We start from the raw sequence: 15,982 nt of genomic DNA, 5'->3' as shown, positions 1-15,982 counted from the left end.
AAAAAAAAGAGAAGCTCTGAATCTGGGTTTTTGGTACAAGTTTTAGGTTTTAAGAAGCACCTTATAATGAAATAGAACACATCTGGGCCGGATGTGGTGGTGCATGCCTGTACTCCCAGTCCTCAGGAGGCTGAGACAGGAGGATCATTGTGAGTTCAAGGCCAGCCTGGGCTGCAAAGTGAGCTCAAGGTCTGCCTGAACTGCACAGCAAGACCCTATCTCTAAAAGACACACATGCGCGCGCGCGTGCGCGTGCGCGCGCGCACACACACACACACACACACACACAAAAGAACACATTTGGGGTTGAAGGGTAGACTCAGGCTGTCAGCTTTGGCTTTGCAAGATCCAAAATTGGCCCCAGTGGGTGCAAAATGAGGCAGAGCTGGCCCAGGATGAGTTTTGCTCTCACCCTGCCACCAGAAGGGCCTTGCGTTGGGCGGTGTTTGCCATCTGTCTGGGCTTCCTGGGGGCTCCTGGTCCAGGCAGCAGGGAACAATCCCACAACCCTGGGGGGAGCCGGGGTCTCCTGAGGAACAGCAGAAAGTGAGAAAAACGTCCTTCTGCGAACTCTAGAGCGCTATAAATATTAGATGTGAGATGCCACAGGCCTGAATCTTTGTTTTTTTTGGCAGACAAATTGGCTGAGGAGGCAGAGCTGGGAGAAATGCATTAAACCCGCCCAGAGCCCCACAGCTGTGGCTGGGGCACTTCTGAGAGTCTGTAACCAGATCGCTTTCACTTTGGGCTGCTCGCGAGGTTAGAGCACCAGCAGCTTCCTCTGCTTTGGAAAGGACACCGGATGCAAACTGGCACACGGAGCGGTGAATGAAAACTGCCAAAGCTCTGGGTGCCAGGGGCGGGGTCCTACCGACCTGACGACCAGAGAGAGCAGAGGAAGCAAGGGGGCCGGGTTCTGCACACAGAAGGCAGGGGTGCCGGCTTCCTGGGAGAAACATCCCCCTCCCGCCTGGCCCCTGGGGAGGCTGCCTCTGGGTTTCAATAGCAGGCATCTGCTTTATTTTGCTATCCAGCACCCATTCTCCTGTCTGTATGTCTGTTTCTCTCCCAGAGAAATTCCCAGTATTGGGAATTGAAGTTTTGCCTTTGTCTTGAGCTATATCCCCAGTCTTTTTTAAAAAAATTCTGATACAGGGTCTTGCTAAAATGGCTAGGCCGAGCTCTAACTTGTAATCTTAGCTGGGCGTGGTGGCGCATGCCTATAATCCCAGTACTCGGGAAGCTGAGGCAGGAGGATATTGTGGGTTTGAGGTCAGCCTGGGCTACACAGTGAGTTCAAGGCCAGCCTGAATTGCAGCGAGACCCTGTCTCAAAAAACAATGTCCCCCCTCCAAAAAAAAAAAAATGCATAAATCTAACTTGAAATCATCTTGCCTCAGCTTCCCCAAGCACCAGGATTCTAGGCTCTTCTGTCTTTTTGTAACTGTGCCTTCTGTTGGCAAAAGAAGGAACCAGTTTTTCCTCTCCCAGCCTTACCTGTTCTGGCAGTTATTTCCTGGCTAGGAGCATGATTTGGGCCTGGCCAATCAGGTAATCCTAGTTTCTCCCTGGCTCCAGTGATTGGCTGAGGGAGAGACATATGACCCTTGCTGAGCCAATGAGAGCCTCCCCTGGGACTTTCACTGACGCCAGGGTAAAGAGGCCTCCCTCTCATCTCAAGGGTCATTAAGGTGATGAGATAGCACTGTGGGGGTCACCTTCCACCACAAACGAGAACCTTCCTAAGAATAAAGCCAACCCCAAGCAAAGAAAATCCAAGAAGCAGAGAGCCAGCATTCTCAAGACAGTATTTGAGCACTCGGATCCAGCAAAGTTTGAACTAATTTCAAATATGTTTTTTGACGCCAGACAAGGGAGCTATAGATCCAAACTCCAGTTTGTCCCTACTTTCCACCTACTTGAAGGCTCAGGCGTAACAGTCATCCATTCAGAGGGCGATCATTACTCAGGAGACAAAGCAGGGTGTCGTGGCAGAGAATGACAGCAGCTGGAGCGGGCATGCTCATGGGTACAGCCACGTCGGGGGAGAGGAGGGGATGGGCCGGGAAGTTCTCGAGGAAAGAGAACTTGGTGACAAGCAACAGTGTGAACAGTGAGTTAGATGGAGACAACCACAAATGCAAAGGTCCTGGGGCAGGAAGGGCCTGACAGTGTTTGGGGAACAGTATATAGGCGGGGCAGCCTGGGTGCTGTCAGAAAGGGGGAGAGAAGTAGGAGGTGTAGACAGAGAGGTAAGAGGGCCAGGCATGAGCTGTGGGTTTACTTGAAAAGCAGTGGGCAGCCAGTGGAGGGCTTTAAGCAAGAAGTGACGTGGTCTGATTTCCATTTTTTTCCCCCACTACCGGGAATTGAACTCAGGACCTTGCACTTGTCAGGCAGATCTTGGTGCCATTGAGCTATATCCCTGGTCCCCGATTCCCATTTTTCAAAGCACCATCCGGCTGCTCAGTGGGGAGGAAGAACAGTTCATTTCTGGGGAGAAGCAGAGACAGGCAGATACCCAGGGCCTGGGTGCAGGGCCATCCCTCGTCACGCCCCTTTCCAAGGTCCTGCCGCCCACCTGCCTGCTCCTGGCGGGACTGCTGCTGTGGAACACGGCTGGGTACAAGGACCCGAGGCCCCAGGGCCTGGCTGCAGCAAGCGTAGGCCAAGCATCACTGAAGGTGGTGCACAGGGTGGCTTCCCTGGGCTGCTAACCGAAGCTGGCTTCAGCCACCACACCCCGAGAGGGTCAGGCAGCTCCGGCGGAGGAAAACAGGGACACTCACTGCCTGTGAAGTCAAGCTCGGCAGGGAAGGCTCTCAGCGACAGGTCTATCACCTGCATAGTCACCATCAGGATAAGATGTATCTTAAAATCTTTCCTTTGCCCCCTTTAAAGTGCAGCTCTGCCCAGAAGGCTGGGACGGAGGAGGGGGAGAAAATCCACACGAGGTCCTCAGAGCAAGGTCGGAAGAGCCTTACAGTCGGTGGATATTTAATTATGGTCTTGGAGGAATCTGACACCAACCTGATCCTTCCAAGAGCTGTTCTAAATGCCATTAGACTGATGTCCCACTTCTGTGACAAACACCTTGTAAGGCTCCCTTATTTTCCTGAAGGGAAATTTATAGGTAACAAGAGCTACCTATGCACATCATTTAAAAAAAGAAAAAATAATATATATATATAACACTCTAACTGCAATCTACAAGAAAAAGAAAAGGAAAGCAATTTATAATAAAGGAAGATTTCAATATGAAATTTCTCGAGCACATCCATCAAGGAGACACGACGGAGCGGGCAGATGCGGCAGTTACAAATGTGGCTGTGGGCGTATGGCATTTGCAATTCAAATCCTTTGGGTGTCACTGCCATCAGGGATGGGATTTTCAAAAATAAGGAATAACTCCGGGAAAAGTTCTGCATTCAATTATAATATTCCACCCATTTCCTTGTCACATACATTCCTGGGAAATTCAGGGTATATTAACACTGTAGAAGAAGCCGTCAGTATTTATATACAAAATAGGCATGAAATAACCTACCTACATGAATGATTTAGTCTGAAATCCGGAAGCCACGTGGGAGGCAAGGCATCTTGGAGCTGCGTGGGCTCTCTGGGCAGAGAAGGCCATCAGAGTCGGGCCTCTGTCTGCAGGAAGGTGGCTGCACCCAAGCCTGTATCACCACCAGCAGCAATGCTTTCATAGATTTTAACCTGTAGGGGGCACTGTGCTCCCTTGAGAGCCGCCAGTTAGAACAAAGCTTTCAACCCAGTGACCTACGGCCTAATGCACACCCAGGTAGGCCTGTCTGGTGTTTTTAGTCATTTATTTCTAAAAGGCAGAGCTAATCGTCCACATGTGAAGCCTAGGTCCCTATCTACCTAGCTTGCCCTTTAGCTGCGTGTTCCCTGCCTGGCCCCCTTTCCCGTGTGAGCTCAGCATCCCCACGGTGGGAAGGCTGACAGCAAGGGCAGACACTAGGGGCTCTGACTCCTTGCCTTTGCCAAAACCCCTTGAACCTTCTCCTGAGCCCCTAGAAGGCTCACTGCGCATGCTGGGTGGGACAGGATGGGACAGTGCCGGAAAAGCATGGGGCCCCCTGACGCTGGGACCCCAGTGTGATGCAGGAGAGATCGGGAAGGTTGTGAGGGAAGACAGAGAGAGGAGCTGGGGCTGTGGGGGGCACACCCACCTCACAGGGCTGACCAAAGCTTGTGAAGCCCTCAGCACTGGTCTGGGGAGGGCAGAAGCTCCACAGTAACTTCCATTTTTACCACAGCTGTCATTTATTCTCTACGGTTCATGTGGCTGCATCCCTTCCAAAAATGGTTTTGCCTGAATTAGGCTCTGTCCTCACACCGCCACGGACCTCTCTGTGATGAAGGACGCGCTCTGTATCTGCACCACCCACCACGGAGCCCGTGTGTCTACTGAACGCTCAAAACACTGCTTGTGTGCCCTAGAAACTGAAATGTTAATTTGATTTTATTTTAATTAATTTAAATGGCTCCCTGTGGTTCCTGGCAACCATACTGGCCTGTGTGGCTTTAATCTAACCCTTTCTAGAATGTTCTGGGAGTCCCAGCTGGCGCCTTTTCATGGCTCAGCAGGTAGAGTTTGCTGATCCCCCACCTCAGCTGGCCTGTCCCCCACTTTTGTTTTGACCTCCAAGGCGGTTTCGGGGACTGCCAAGGGAGAGGGGGCTGAGAAGGGGAGAGCCTGCACGGAGCCGACCGGCGAGGCGGGACATGCTGCTTGCACTGAGGACCACAGCCGGGGGGCGGGGTGGCCGAGTTCCCGCTGGCCTGCAGGGTCGCAGCCCTAGCTCAGCACCAAGGCTCCGCAGCCTCAGTGGAGGTGACCTGGTGAGAGAAGGCTGCTACGCTGGGATGTGCCATGTCCCCCTACATCTATGCTAAAGTCCAGACCCAAAGACACACCAGGTGCTTGTGAACTGACATGATCTGAACAGTGGTCTCTGCAGTCAAGTTAGATGAGGTCGCATTTCCTTATGAGAGGGCGAACGATGGATCCAGATAGAGAGGGGGCACACGCAGACAGAGGCTGCAGACTCGCAGCCGGCACAAGCACCTGGGCTACAGACGTTCTCCCCTGGTATCTTCAGACACAGTGCGGCCCTAAGGACACCTGGCTTCTCATTTCTGGCTTCCAGAACTGGGCGAGAGTAAATATTTTTTGCTATCAGCCACCCAGCTTATGGTACTTTGTCACTGCAGCCCCTGGAAAACAAAACACAGGGGCCCGGATGGAGAGGGGTTGGCTGGATGCAAACAAACCTCACCCCAGCATGCGGGGAGCTGCGGAGGCTGCCTGCACCCTCTTCACAGCGGCCGCCTCTTCCCCTGGCCAGGGACCTCCCCCAGGTATGGGCACTGGGGCGGCGCTGCATCGTGGGCCACAGGGCGACTTGCACATGCGCGTCACAGCACTGCCGCACAGACGGGCAGACTGAGGCTCAGGGCGGGGGAGGCCCGGGCCCCAGGGTCACTCAAGAGCTTGTGGCAGAGCCCGATTTGCAGACTCCTGCCTGAGTGTCTCTCTCGCTTGGAAGCACGGTCTTGGAGGAAGAGAGTAGACCGTAGGATTTCCCGAATCCAGCTGGAAGTCGACTGTAGGAGACGTGGAAGTGGCCGATGTGTGGCTCCTGAGGGGGCCTGGGCCAGCCTGGGTCCTTCCAGGGCCGCGTGACCGGCGGAGGCCCAGACCTCCAGGCTCCCTGCTGCTGGAGGAGCACGTACTACGGCGCAGAAGGGGACACCGCGCTGTCACACCAACAGGCGCAGGCAGCGGGAGGCCGAGGGGCAGCTGGGCTGGGGAAGAAGGGGCTGTGTGTGCAAGCGTGTGTGCGCACGTGTGAGCACTCGAGGGGAGAGGAAGCGCAGGGCGCAAGGCGTACGTGTGTGCGTACGGGGGTGCGTACGTGTGTGCGCACGTGTGAGCACTCGAGGGGAGAGGAAGCGCAGGGCGCAAGGGCGGGAGAAAAGCCAGGCACAGAGAAGCTCGCCTTTGTGAAGGGAGGGACAGCTGCACCGGGACCCCGGGGAACAACTCAGTCCTCTCTTCTCTGCGTGCAAAGAAAGGCAGAGATGCGGGAGGGGTGGCGAGGAAAAAGGGGTACAGGAAAGAGGCTGGGGCTGCGGGCCGGAGGAGAGTGCGCATGCCCGCTCCCCACAAAGACCTACTGAGCCCCAGGGACGGGCAAGCACTGTTCTCTGCTCAGGGACTCAGGAGGGGACAGAACGTGCAGCCCCTCCTTCCCTGGAGCTGGCGGTTCAGAAACGAGACAGCCGCGGGGCTAAGAGGGTGGAAGACACAGCCGCGGGGGGAAAGGGTCAGGGAAGCCGGAGGGAGCAAGAACCCGGGTGGGAGATGTCACTGAGGGTGGGAGGCGGACAATAAGCACACACTCAGGCGGGGCCAGGAGCTCTGCGGGACAAGAAAGATGAGGAGGTGAAGGGCCCACTGGGGTGCTCAGGAAGGCTTCCCTGGGTGGTGACACTGGCACACAGCCCCGAGGACAGACCGTGAGCAGGCCGTGCAGAAGATAGAGGCAGGTTCCAGAGAAGGAAAACCATGCTGGCCCTGAGGTGGGTGGGTGCCGCATGTCACAGACGGTTAAAGCGGCAAGGAGAGCCGCTGTGGTCGGAGTGGAGTGACTGAAGGAGAATAACTTTCACACTCTGGGGACAGATGCTCTCCTGCTCTTGCTGAACATGAATGAGGAGGCATGGAACCGGAAGTGCCAGCCGCCATCTTGGGCCCTTGTGCTACCCCTGGACATTTATCCTCCCAAGGGTGCTCATATCTGAGGCCTCCAGTTTTAGGATGAAGTCTCGATACTCCTAAACCAAAGGGTGTGACTCTGCCTAAAGCTCGCCTGTACCTTTAACACTTGGGGTTTTTAACACAAACGTCTATAGTTTGCCAGAACCAGTTACAGCTGGGGTTTCTGTCGCATGGTCCATGGGTCACCAGCATCACCGGTCCTCAGGAGCAGTAGACACAGCCAGGAAGTGCCCTGGCCCCGGGGCCATCAGAATCCACACGGCCCCGCCTCAGAACCACGGGTGCAGAGCCCAAGCGGAACTGCTGAGTGGAAGGATGCACACTTCCGGCTCTGCCAGAAACGAGCAGAGTGCTCGTCCAAGGGCACGGCCGACCTGCGTTCCCATGGTGTGTGTGACTTCCTGTCCCCACACCCTCACCCACGCTGGGTGTGACTGGATGCGGTGGAAGTGGGTAAGACGTGACAGCCGTTCTTGGCTCCATCTGCAGCTCACTGACCACTGCGCGGAGCAGCCCATGCCCCCACGCTTTGCTTACCCCTGCAGCTCACTGTGCCGGAGGCGGTCTGTGGGACGCAGCGCTCCCTGTGGTCGTCATCATCATCATCATCGTCATCGTCATCATCATCATCGTCATCATCATCGTACCAGGCACCCCCGTGACACATGAACCTTCACAAAACCCTCTGAGCTAAGTAACATCCCCGGTGACGGAGGTAACCGAGATGTAGAAGTTAAATGAGCCAGCTAAGCCCTCACAGCCGCAAAGTGGCAGAGCCCGGCTTTGAACTCAGTGAAAGACCCTGCCAAGAGCAGGGAGCAGGCTCCTTCCGAGCACCCCGCAGGACTCTGACGGTGGGTTCACCCAGTGTAGTCAGAGCAGCAGGGGCCTCACCTGCCGCTGAAATGCGCTGAGGGTGGCTAAGGACATTTGATAAAACCTGAGGACGTCTCTTATCCCCCCACGGGTGTCCCTATGTGCGACGCAGGTCCTCCAAGTTGCAGGAAGCCAGACCCAGAAATATCCATTAACAAATTGCTGTTTATCCTGCTTAAACTCGGCGTCTCTCCCTTCATCCCTTGTCAATCTCTATTGCAAACACGGGGAGCGCGCCAAGCAAGACGATTGCAAAATGAAATTGCTAATCTTTTAAAAGATGCAGGGTTTTGTGAAATTAATTAAAGTGATGCTGGAGGACAGCTCGAAACACATGCAAATCCTCTGCCTAATAATAATCCGGTGTCAGAGATAAGTGGAGAGCGGCTATTCAAGAGGATGAGGAAGGAACAAGCTCCTCACGGCGGGGAGATGTGGATGTCAAGGAGTAAGAACGGCCCGGGGAAAGACTGATGAGCTCATCACGTACTTTGGCAAGGATGCCACGGGTGTGCAGCGAAGACGGCAGGTGAAAGCAAGGGTAACCCGTGGTGCTATCACTTAAGTTTGCGGGACAAATCACACCCACCCCAGCTGACACAGCGTCAATTTATTTCCTCCATCAACCCCTTAGTTACAATTAGAGCCCAACCTGTGCTAAGCATCAGCGCGACCTGACATGAGGCTGTTTCCAAGATGTTCTAGTTTCACTTTTCAAGATAAAATACCTAACTGACACATTTTATAAAGCACTGTTTGTTGAGACCCTGGTCCGCATAAGTGCGATCTTTCTGGTGCCGGTCTCCCTCAGTTCCGGCGCCCACCTGTGTACGAAGGGCGGAAAAGCATAGATGACCGAGGTCAGGCACTGTGGCTGAGACTTTAACTTTCCCTCAGTAGCCATTTTCTTCTGTTTTCAAAGAAAAATCATGTTGTCTGGGAAAATGACCGCCAGAATAATGACCATGTTTCCCAGGCTTCTTTGCAGCCAGAGGGGGCCGTGTGACTTAGGTACAGAGAAACAGAGACTGAGGCTTGGACCAATTCACGGGGCAGGGCCCCAGGGCAGCATGGGATTTTAACCGAGAGGAACATACAGCAGGGATTTTGGGTCTCACACACAGCCAAACTTAGATCCAACGTGATCAACTTCAACAGAGGCCTGCTCGGACACAGGTGAGCTTACGGCACGAGCGCCGCAGCAGGCTGTTTGTCATCTGTGAAAGCTCTAAAAGGTTCACCATCCCTGATACGGGGTGTGACATGGTGTAAGACTGCAGAAGCAAACGACTTTCTGTGCTTGGGGGGTTAAAAATTCACTAAATAACCTAATATGTGGCATCCAAGTCAAATCAATCTAAAAGGGATGCTCAATTTATAGTAGTTTTTTTTGGTATCATTTTTCTCAGTCAACAGACAGTGAGCAGTGTAGACACTTAATATCATGCAGTTAAGACCTTTTCACTTTAAATATAACATGAAACTCAGATAGGAGCTTCCTAGCCGCCAGGGTAAGAGGGAAAGCGTAAAAGGTTCGTAATACTTGTTGCTTAATAACCAGGAGCACATCGGTTCATCAGAGTAAACGGACCTTTTTGGAGTCCTGAGCTCTAAAAACTCCAGAAAGCCCCCCGCACAGAGAGACAGTCTATGTACAATGAATACAACGCTCAGTGACAACCCGACAGAAAATGTAAACGTTCTTGCGGATGCCTGCTTACGTTTGATACCACGCTCCTGTCTCCACTGAGGGTAAAATCAAGCACAGACGGGTAAAAGCAGTTGTCTGCAGCTTTTTGGTGATTTGGTGATTCAAAGATAAAGTCTGGGAAACCAGTTTTATTCCTGAGGTCCTTCCTTCTTGTGTCCAACCTGTACGATTGTGAAACACCAGGCTCCCACCCGAAGTCCCCCCAGACGTCAGGAGACGTGCAAGTTTGCGGCCCAGCCCCTCTGTGCTGTACGGCTGCCCTGGCCATTCGTATACCCTGTGCAAACTTTTTTTTTTAGGTACTGGGAATCGAACTCAGGACCTTGTGCTGGCCAGGCAGGCACTTGTGCCGCTGAGCTATATCTCCAGTCCCCTCCATGCAGTTTTAGGGGCCTTCCTGCTCCGTTGGCATCTAAAGGGGGAGGTTTGGGGTGTACCTTTCAGCCAGAGATGGAAAAGGGGGTGTGTGAGGCGCTCCTGCCTCTGGCATGTTTTCTTTGGCCCACAGCAGGAATTTAAAAAAAACTTGAGTTTTATCAACATTTTAAAACATTAGGATATTTCCGCTAAAATTTTAAATGTAAACATAATGTGGAGGTTAACAACTCCCTCAGTCAGGGCTTGAGCCTTCACTGGGTCCCCACCTGTCCCCTGTTCACCAAGGACACAGCTGGCTGTGTACAGCGACCCAGAGGGCAGCAGCAGGCAGGCCAGACTACGCACCTGCATAGGGAGCGAGCCCTTCCCAGTTCCCGCAGCAGGGGCCACTCTGGAGGCGATTCTGGCCGAGGGATGAGGGTACAGGAAACCAACAGCACCGGCCCGGCCGGTTCCCTTCCCGAGGGCCCTGCCAGCCCATGCTGGGCATCTGACAGGACGTGGCGAGCCTCGAGGGCTGCAGGCTCAGCTGAAGGAGGCGTCTGTCCTTCCCCACGTCCCTCCCACCCCAGCAACGCCCTGTCACTTGGATGTAACCTCCCAGGTTACAACATTTGAGCCTCAAAATCTGGTTTCACAGCTGCCCCAGCTCCTTGCCCACGGTGGGGAGTATTTATTTATTTATTTTTAAAATTAAAACAATTTGAATTAATTGAGCTGGAGGATTTTGCAATGGTGCTGGAGTAGGAGACTCCACTACGAGTGCATCTCTGTCTCTGCAGCCGCCCTGATGGGGGAGCCTGGGGAACCCACCCCACGACCCCTGCAGGGTGACAAACGGGAAGGCTGGGGGTGTTGCACCCAGGTTGGCATGCATGAGAAAGAGGTCCATTGCCACGGCGACTCTGCCTCATCCCGGTCATCCCCATGGCGGGTGGTCAGGTCCCCGATCTGCTCCTCTCCAACCCCCACCTCAGTGTTCTAAAACCTTCTTCATGCTGATGGTCTGAGTCAATAAAATAGTTCCCTAGATTCACTAAGGTAGCAGAAAACACAAATTCCTGCATGGCTACCTTGGCCTCCCCATAACCTCATCTCTATTTAAATAGACCCTCCCTCTTTTGGAATGCAAATTTCTTTGAGAAAGTCACTTCGGATCATTACTGCAGACAGATCTGTATTTTCTGCTCTCTCCACACAGAAATGAAAAGGGCTGGTACTGCACCCCTAGACATGTGCGCAGCCCCAGGCTCCACTCCCAGCACCACAAAAAAAGAAAACAAAGCAGACCCAACTTTGAAAGGAAAGCTGTTCTGTGTACGATCCAGGACCATCTCGGGGACCCGCAGTGCGTGGGCCACACCCTGGGCAGCGGGCACTCAGCGAGGTCGCCGGTCCCTCCCGGGGCCCTGCCCCAACTCACCTGTCCGGTAGCCCGTGCTGTTGAGGTACACGGCGAAGGTGCGGCTCTCGTGCTGCGCCTGCCAGGAGGGCGAGGAGCAGTTCTCGTTGTTGGTGTAGGTGTTGTGGTTGTGGACATACTTGCCGGTGAGAATGGAAGAGCGCGAGGGGCAGCACATGGGCGTGGTCACGAAGGCGTTGGTGAAGTGCGCCCCACCCTGCTCCATGATGCGCCGCGTCTTGTTCATCACCTGCATGGAGCCTGCAATGACACGGGGCAGGTGACACGGCGTGCGCTGTGCCTGGTTGCGGGGGCCTGCATCCTCACCCTGTGCCCGCTGGACAGCCAGATGGGGGTAGTCGGGGACAGTCCTGCAGAGCCGCACTAACATTCCTGTGGGTGTAGGTAAAAAGCTGTTTTTAAATGATCTGAGCCTAGAATCAAACTGTTTTACAATATAAACAGCATGTCTTTTCGCAGGGTGTTAATATACATTGATATTTTTGGAAAGCGAGCACCATGTAAACGGAGGGAAGATTACACTTTGCTTTGTTTGGAACTTTCCCAAGAACTGTCCGCGCCTGCTGGAATCCGGTCATGCCACCCGGGGCAGCCCTCTCCGCGTCTTTCTCAGCCGAAACGCTCTGCACCAGACGCACCACCTCCTTGGCCCGCTCGGAACCCACTTCCACTCCCCACCCCTCGTCAAGCTGCACCTCTGCCCGGAGCCCCTTGGGGTCGCCCTGGCTCCCGCCTCTCCTGGGCGCTCATCCCCTGCCTGCAGCACCAGGCTTGGGACTTAACTGTACACCCCAGGAAGCTGTTTCCTTCTTGCCCGTTCTTGCTTCCCAGGGAAGCTGGAAGCGGGTGAGGCGCCAGGGAGGAAGCAGATGAAGGCGTGTAGGAGCTGTGCAGGCAGGCCCTGTGCTTTGCTGACTGCTGCAGGTGGCACTGCCGGTGTGTGGCGCGCAGGAGGCGCTCCACAGAGGAAGGGCAGTGTACAGAAGGGCGCTGTGTCTGGCGCCCTGTAAAGATGAACTGCAAACGCTGAGATCTAGTGAAACGCTTCACAGAGACCCTTTCTCTCCCTTCTAGGGCCAGCGTGGCTTCCCCTTTTCCTTGCAGTTCTCAGCGTCCTCCCGCTACAGACAGGACGGTGTGCTGAGAGCTGGGGGAGGCAGGGAGGACCCTCCCTGGGGCTTCCAGAGGGAGCACAGCCTGCCGGCACCTCCACTTTGCACTTCTGGCCTCCAGAGTGGTGGGAGTAAAATCCTCTTTTAAGCCACCGGTTTGCAGTAATTTGTTTGGATCTGTAGGAAACCCATGCAAGATCCACCGGCATGCGGCGTTCTTGTCTGACAGCCGAGATCACCATCACCTAGCAACTCCCTAGAGACAGGAAAACAACTAACGGGCCTACCTCACTCGGTCCCTCGGGGCGAAGAATGGGAAGGAGATTTATAGGACTTTCACCCCATCGCTACCAGCCAGGGAAGGAAAGAGCCGGAGCTTCCCCGGGGGCCCACAGATCCTATCTCTTCATATCTCCTCGGTGCTTACAACTATCCAGTACCTCCCACTGCACTCGGAGTAAGGCCCGAGTTCCTTCCTGCGGCCCCCTTCCCGCCTTCCTCTGACCTCCTCGTGCTCACGTGCTGGCCGACGCTGCCCTCCTGTCTCCCAGGTGCCCCGGGCTCACCCCTGCCCGAGGGTCCTGCCCCTGCGCTGCGCCCGTCGGGTCCTCCTCCTGAGGCTTGCTTGGCAGGCAGCACTCGCCCTTCTCACTCTAGTCCAAGTCCCCCCACAGCGGGCCCAGGACCTTGAGAGCTGGAGGAGCCCCGGTCTCTTCTGCAATCACCCCAAGCACGAGTGTGCGCCGGCTGGACCTGGTAAAGTCTGGAGGACGGACGGCCCAAGGCTGCTGAGCCCTGCTGTGCCTCCCTGGTAGCTGAGCTGGTTGGCGCTGGCTGGTCAAAGGGCCCCAGAAACCTAGCCCTCCCCCCTCCCGAGGAGCCTCACTGCTGGCAGGAACCCTGCAGTTGCCCACCAGTTACACCCGGGCCCAGGGAACTCTCAGGACGTGTGGCCTTCATGATGGATGTTTTTGCTGCCCAGGCACTTGAAGATTTCTGCCCAGTTCATGGCACAAAGCCGGTTCCCTCCGGCGCACCCCACGGGTGGCCTTGGCCTACAGGCTCAGAGACCACACGGGCTGCAGGTCCCTTGTGCCTGGCATGGCTCCAGCAGCTGGGAGCCGGCCTAATTCCTTCACTGTTGCACCTCCACCCCAGCATGCCGCCTGGCACCTAGTGGGTGCCCAACAAACTTCTGCTGAGGTCACAGAGGAGAGACGGTCTTAGCCTCCTGGGTTGCCACGTAACACAGGAGCCCAAGCGGGTGTGCGGCCACAGGCAGGGCACGGGTGTCAGTGCCCTGCGCAGCGGACTTCTACAATTTGGCCTTTGCACTGAACAAATCATGTGCTCCCTGGTCTGCCACACTCCCCAGCACTCCCTCAGCTTCACAACACCCCGCCAGCTCCCAGCCCCTGCCAGGCCGCAGAGGGCTGGTGCTACCCCTCCCTAATAGAGCTAGGCAGTTAGGACAGCTCCAACTTATCCCTGGGGCGGAGGGCAGTATCACAAGTCAGTTATGCTGTCGTTAGCCGAATGCTTATTGCTGGGTACAAGACACGTATCCCTTAACTCTCCCAGGGGTCCATTTTACAGAAGAGGGACTGGAACTTGGGCTGTTAAGGTGCCCGTCACACCACACGGCCAGGAGGGCGGTCTCAGAACTCGGCTGTCCCACAGAGGAGGTGGACACTGAGTTCCATGCTCATTAGATGGTCCAGGTCCACCACGAGGAGCAGTGACTGTGTCCCAAGGAACTGCCCAGAAGGCCCTGTGCTCTTGGCTGGGCTTCAGTGAGGCCCCGGGCGCGTCCTTGGTGACCCGGAGGTGACTAGCTGGGCACTCAGAGTCCCGGCACTAGACACCCGGGAGAACGGTGGTGTGGAAAGGATTCCCGTTCCCACCGTCTGCTGAACTCCAAGGAAAGGACCAGCTGCAGCCTGAGCACCAGGCAGGTGGCTGCATCAGCTTGGATGTCATCATTTGGTTTAATTTCTTTCTACTTAGGGCTCCTACTTTCTCCTTTAAAGAAGCAGAAATTTTTTCTTTTTTTTTTAAAGAAACAACTACACTGATATAACAAAGCCAATACAGTCCAGGTGGGAGACAGTGGCCGGCATCCGGCAGACATGACTCGCTGCAACCAGACCTGTCTACCCCGATGTCACTTCTAACAGACACCTGAGTGCCACCCCACAGCCCAGCTCCGGAAGTCACCGCGCCCTCCTCTCCTCCCGAGGCCCCTCATCTGTCCTTTGGTTTCTTGAGCACTAACTGTGGCTACTCCTTGAGTTCCCGTATGAAACCTGTCAGCAGAGCCTGGCACTCTGTTGTGGGCATCTATGATCAGACCTGGTCACCTCTTCCCTGGGCAGGTGATCATCCTCTCTCCCAAGGATCCTTCCCACCCCCGCTGCAGCCACAGGGGCCCCTCCTCTGTCCAGGACCTTGTGTGTCCTGTAACCATGCAGCTGCTGCCCCCCTCGTCCCTACTCATGGGCTCTCCTTGCCGTGATGCCCTGGAGCCCTGGAATGTCAGAGCTCCGAGGCCCAGGGTTACCGACCCTGCTCCACTGCGCTAGCCTCAGTGCCTGGAACAGTGCTGGAGTACCTCAGTAGGTGCTCAATAAATATTTCTTACACGTATGAATCCTGAGCATGCCAGGCATAATGAACTCTTTGCCTCCCATTCCCAGGCCACAGGGGAAAGAAAGGAGCAGGTAATACAGAGCCACTCAATGTCCCACTATCTTCAGACTGTAGGGAGGACGCAAGCTGGCTCCTCACCTGGCCGCCAGAAATGCAGGCCAGGCTGCCACCTGAAGAATGCTGGGGAGGTGGCACCCCGAATGCTGTGCAGATGAGAAGAGAGAGGCTCTGGAACTATTTCTTTTTAGCTACTCAAGATTGAGCCTGAGCTGGGCGTGGTGGTGCACGCCTGTAATCCCAGCACTCGGGAGGCTGAGGCAGGAGGATCATTATGAGTTCGAGGGCAGCCTGGGCTACAAAGTGAGCTCAAGGCCAGCCTGAACGGCATAGCAAGACCCTGTCTCAAAAAAACAAAAGGAAGATTGAGCCTAAGGCCGCACATGTGCTAGGCAAGCATTCTACCACTGGCTGCATCCCTTCGCCCCTTTTATTTTGAGATAGGGTCTTGCTAAATTGCCCGAGCTGGCTATGTTCCTGCCTCAGCCTCCTGAGTAGCTGGGTGACAGGCATGCCTTTCTTATTTTTAATGGGCTTAAAACCCAGGTCTTAAAGTGCTTTGTCCTGCTTCCTCCCCACGTGGGAGGGGCCTCGCTGCTGTGTCCTGGCCGGCAGCGCCCTGAGTGTGCACATGCGCCTGCTGCAATCATCCAGCCGAGGAGGGCTGTGTCGCTCTGCCATGCAAGTACAGTTCCACAGTGCCCAGCGACAGCGGCATCTGTGCACAAGCAGCACGATGTGCCGAGCCTCCCTTGGGGGACAGTGACCAGGCACCATAAACCCACATCATGGAAACATATGATCTAATTCCCCGCTAGCCCCGATGCAGATGCTAGCTCCGGCGGCAGGAGGGCCTGGCAGATGCGGCCACGCAGAAATCAAAACGCCAGTTTTCAATATTTCCAACAAAGCCATGCCAGTCAGCCAAACTTACTGTGTTCAACATAAATCTGGGGACAAGC

The 15,982-nt window shown here is 55.1% G+C and overlaps 1 protein-coding gene across 1 annotated transcript in view; it reads right to left on the bottom strand.

Moving 5' to 3' along the window:
- Window positions 1-15,982, bottom strand: part of Sulf2 (sulfatase 2) — a gene marked incomplete in the record, with an annotated part of 101,020 nt that overhangs the window by 49,106 nt on the left and 35,932 nt on the right. The window contains 1 exon segment of the mRNA XM_013518265.1: window positions 11,203-11,442. Within this exon segment, the coding sequence (XP_013373719.1) occupies window positions 11,203-11,442 (240 nt within the window).

This window comes from Chinchilla lanigera, unplaced genomic scaffold (assembly GCF_000276665.1).
Source record: "Chinchilla lanigera isolate Chin_1 unplaced genomic scaffold, ChiLan1.0 scaffold00044, whole genome shotgun sequence".
In the NCBI taxonomy this organism is placed as follows: Eukaryota; Metazoa; Chordata; class Mammalia; order Rodentia; family Chinchillidae; genus Chinchilla; species Chinchilla lanigera.
This window is presented reverse-complemented; position numbering and strand designations above follow the sequence as displayed.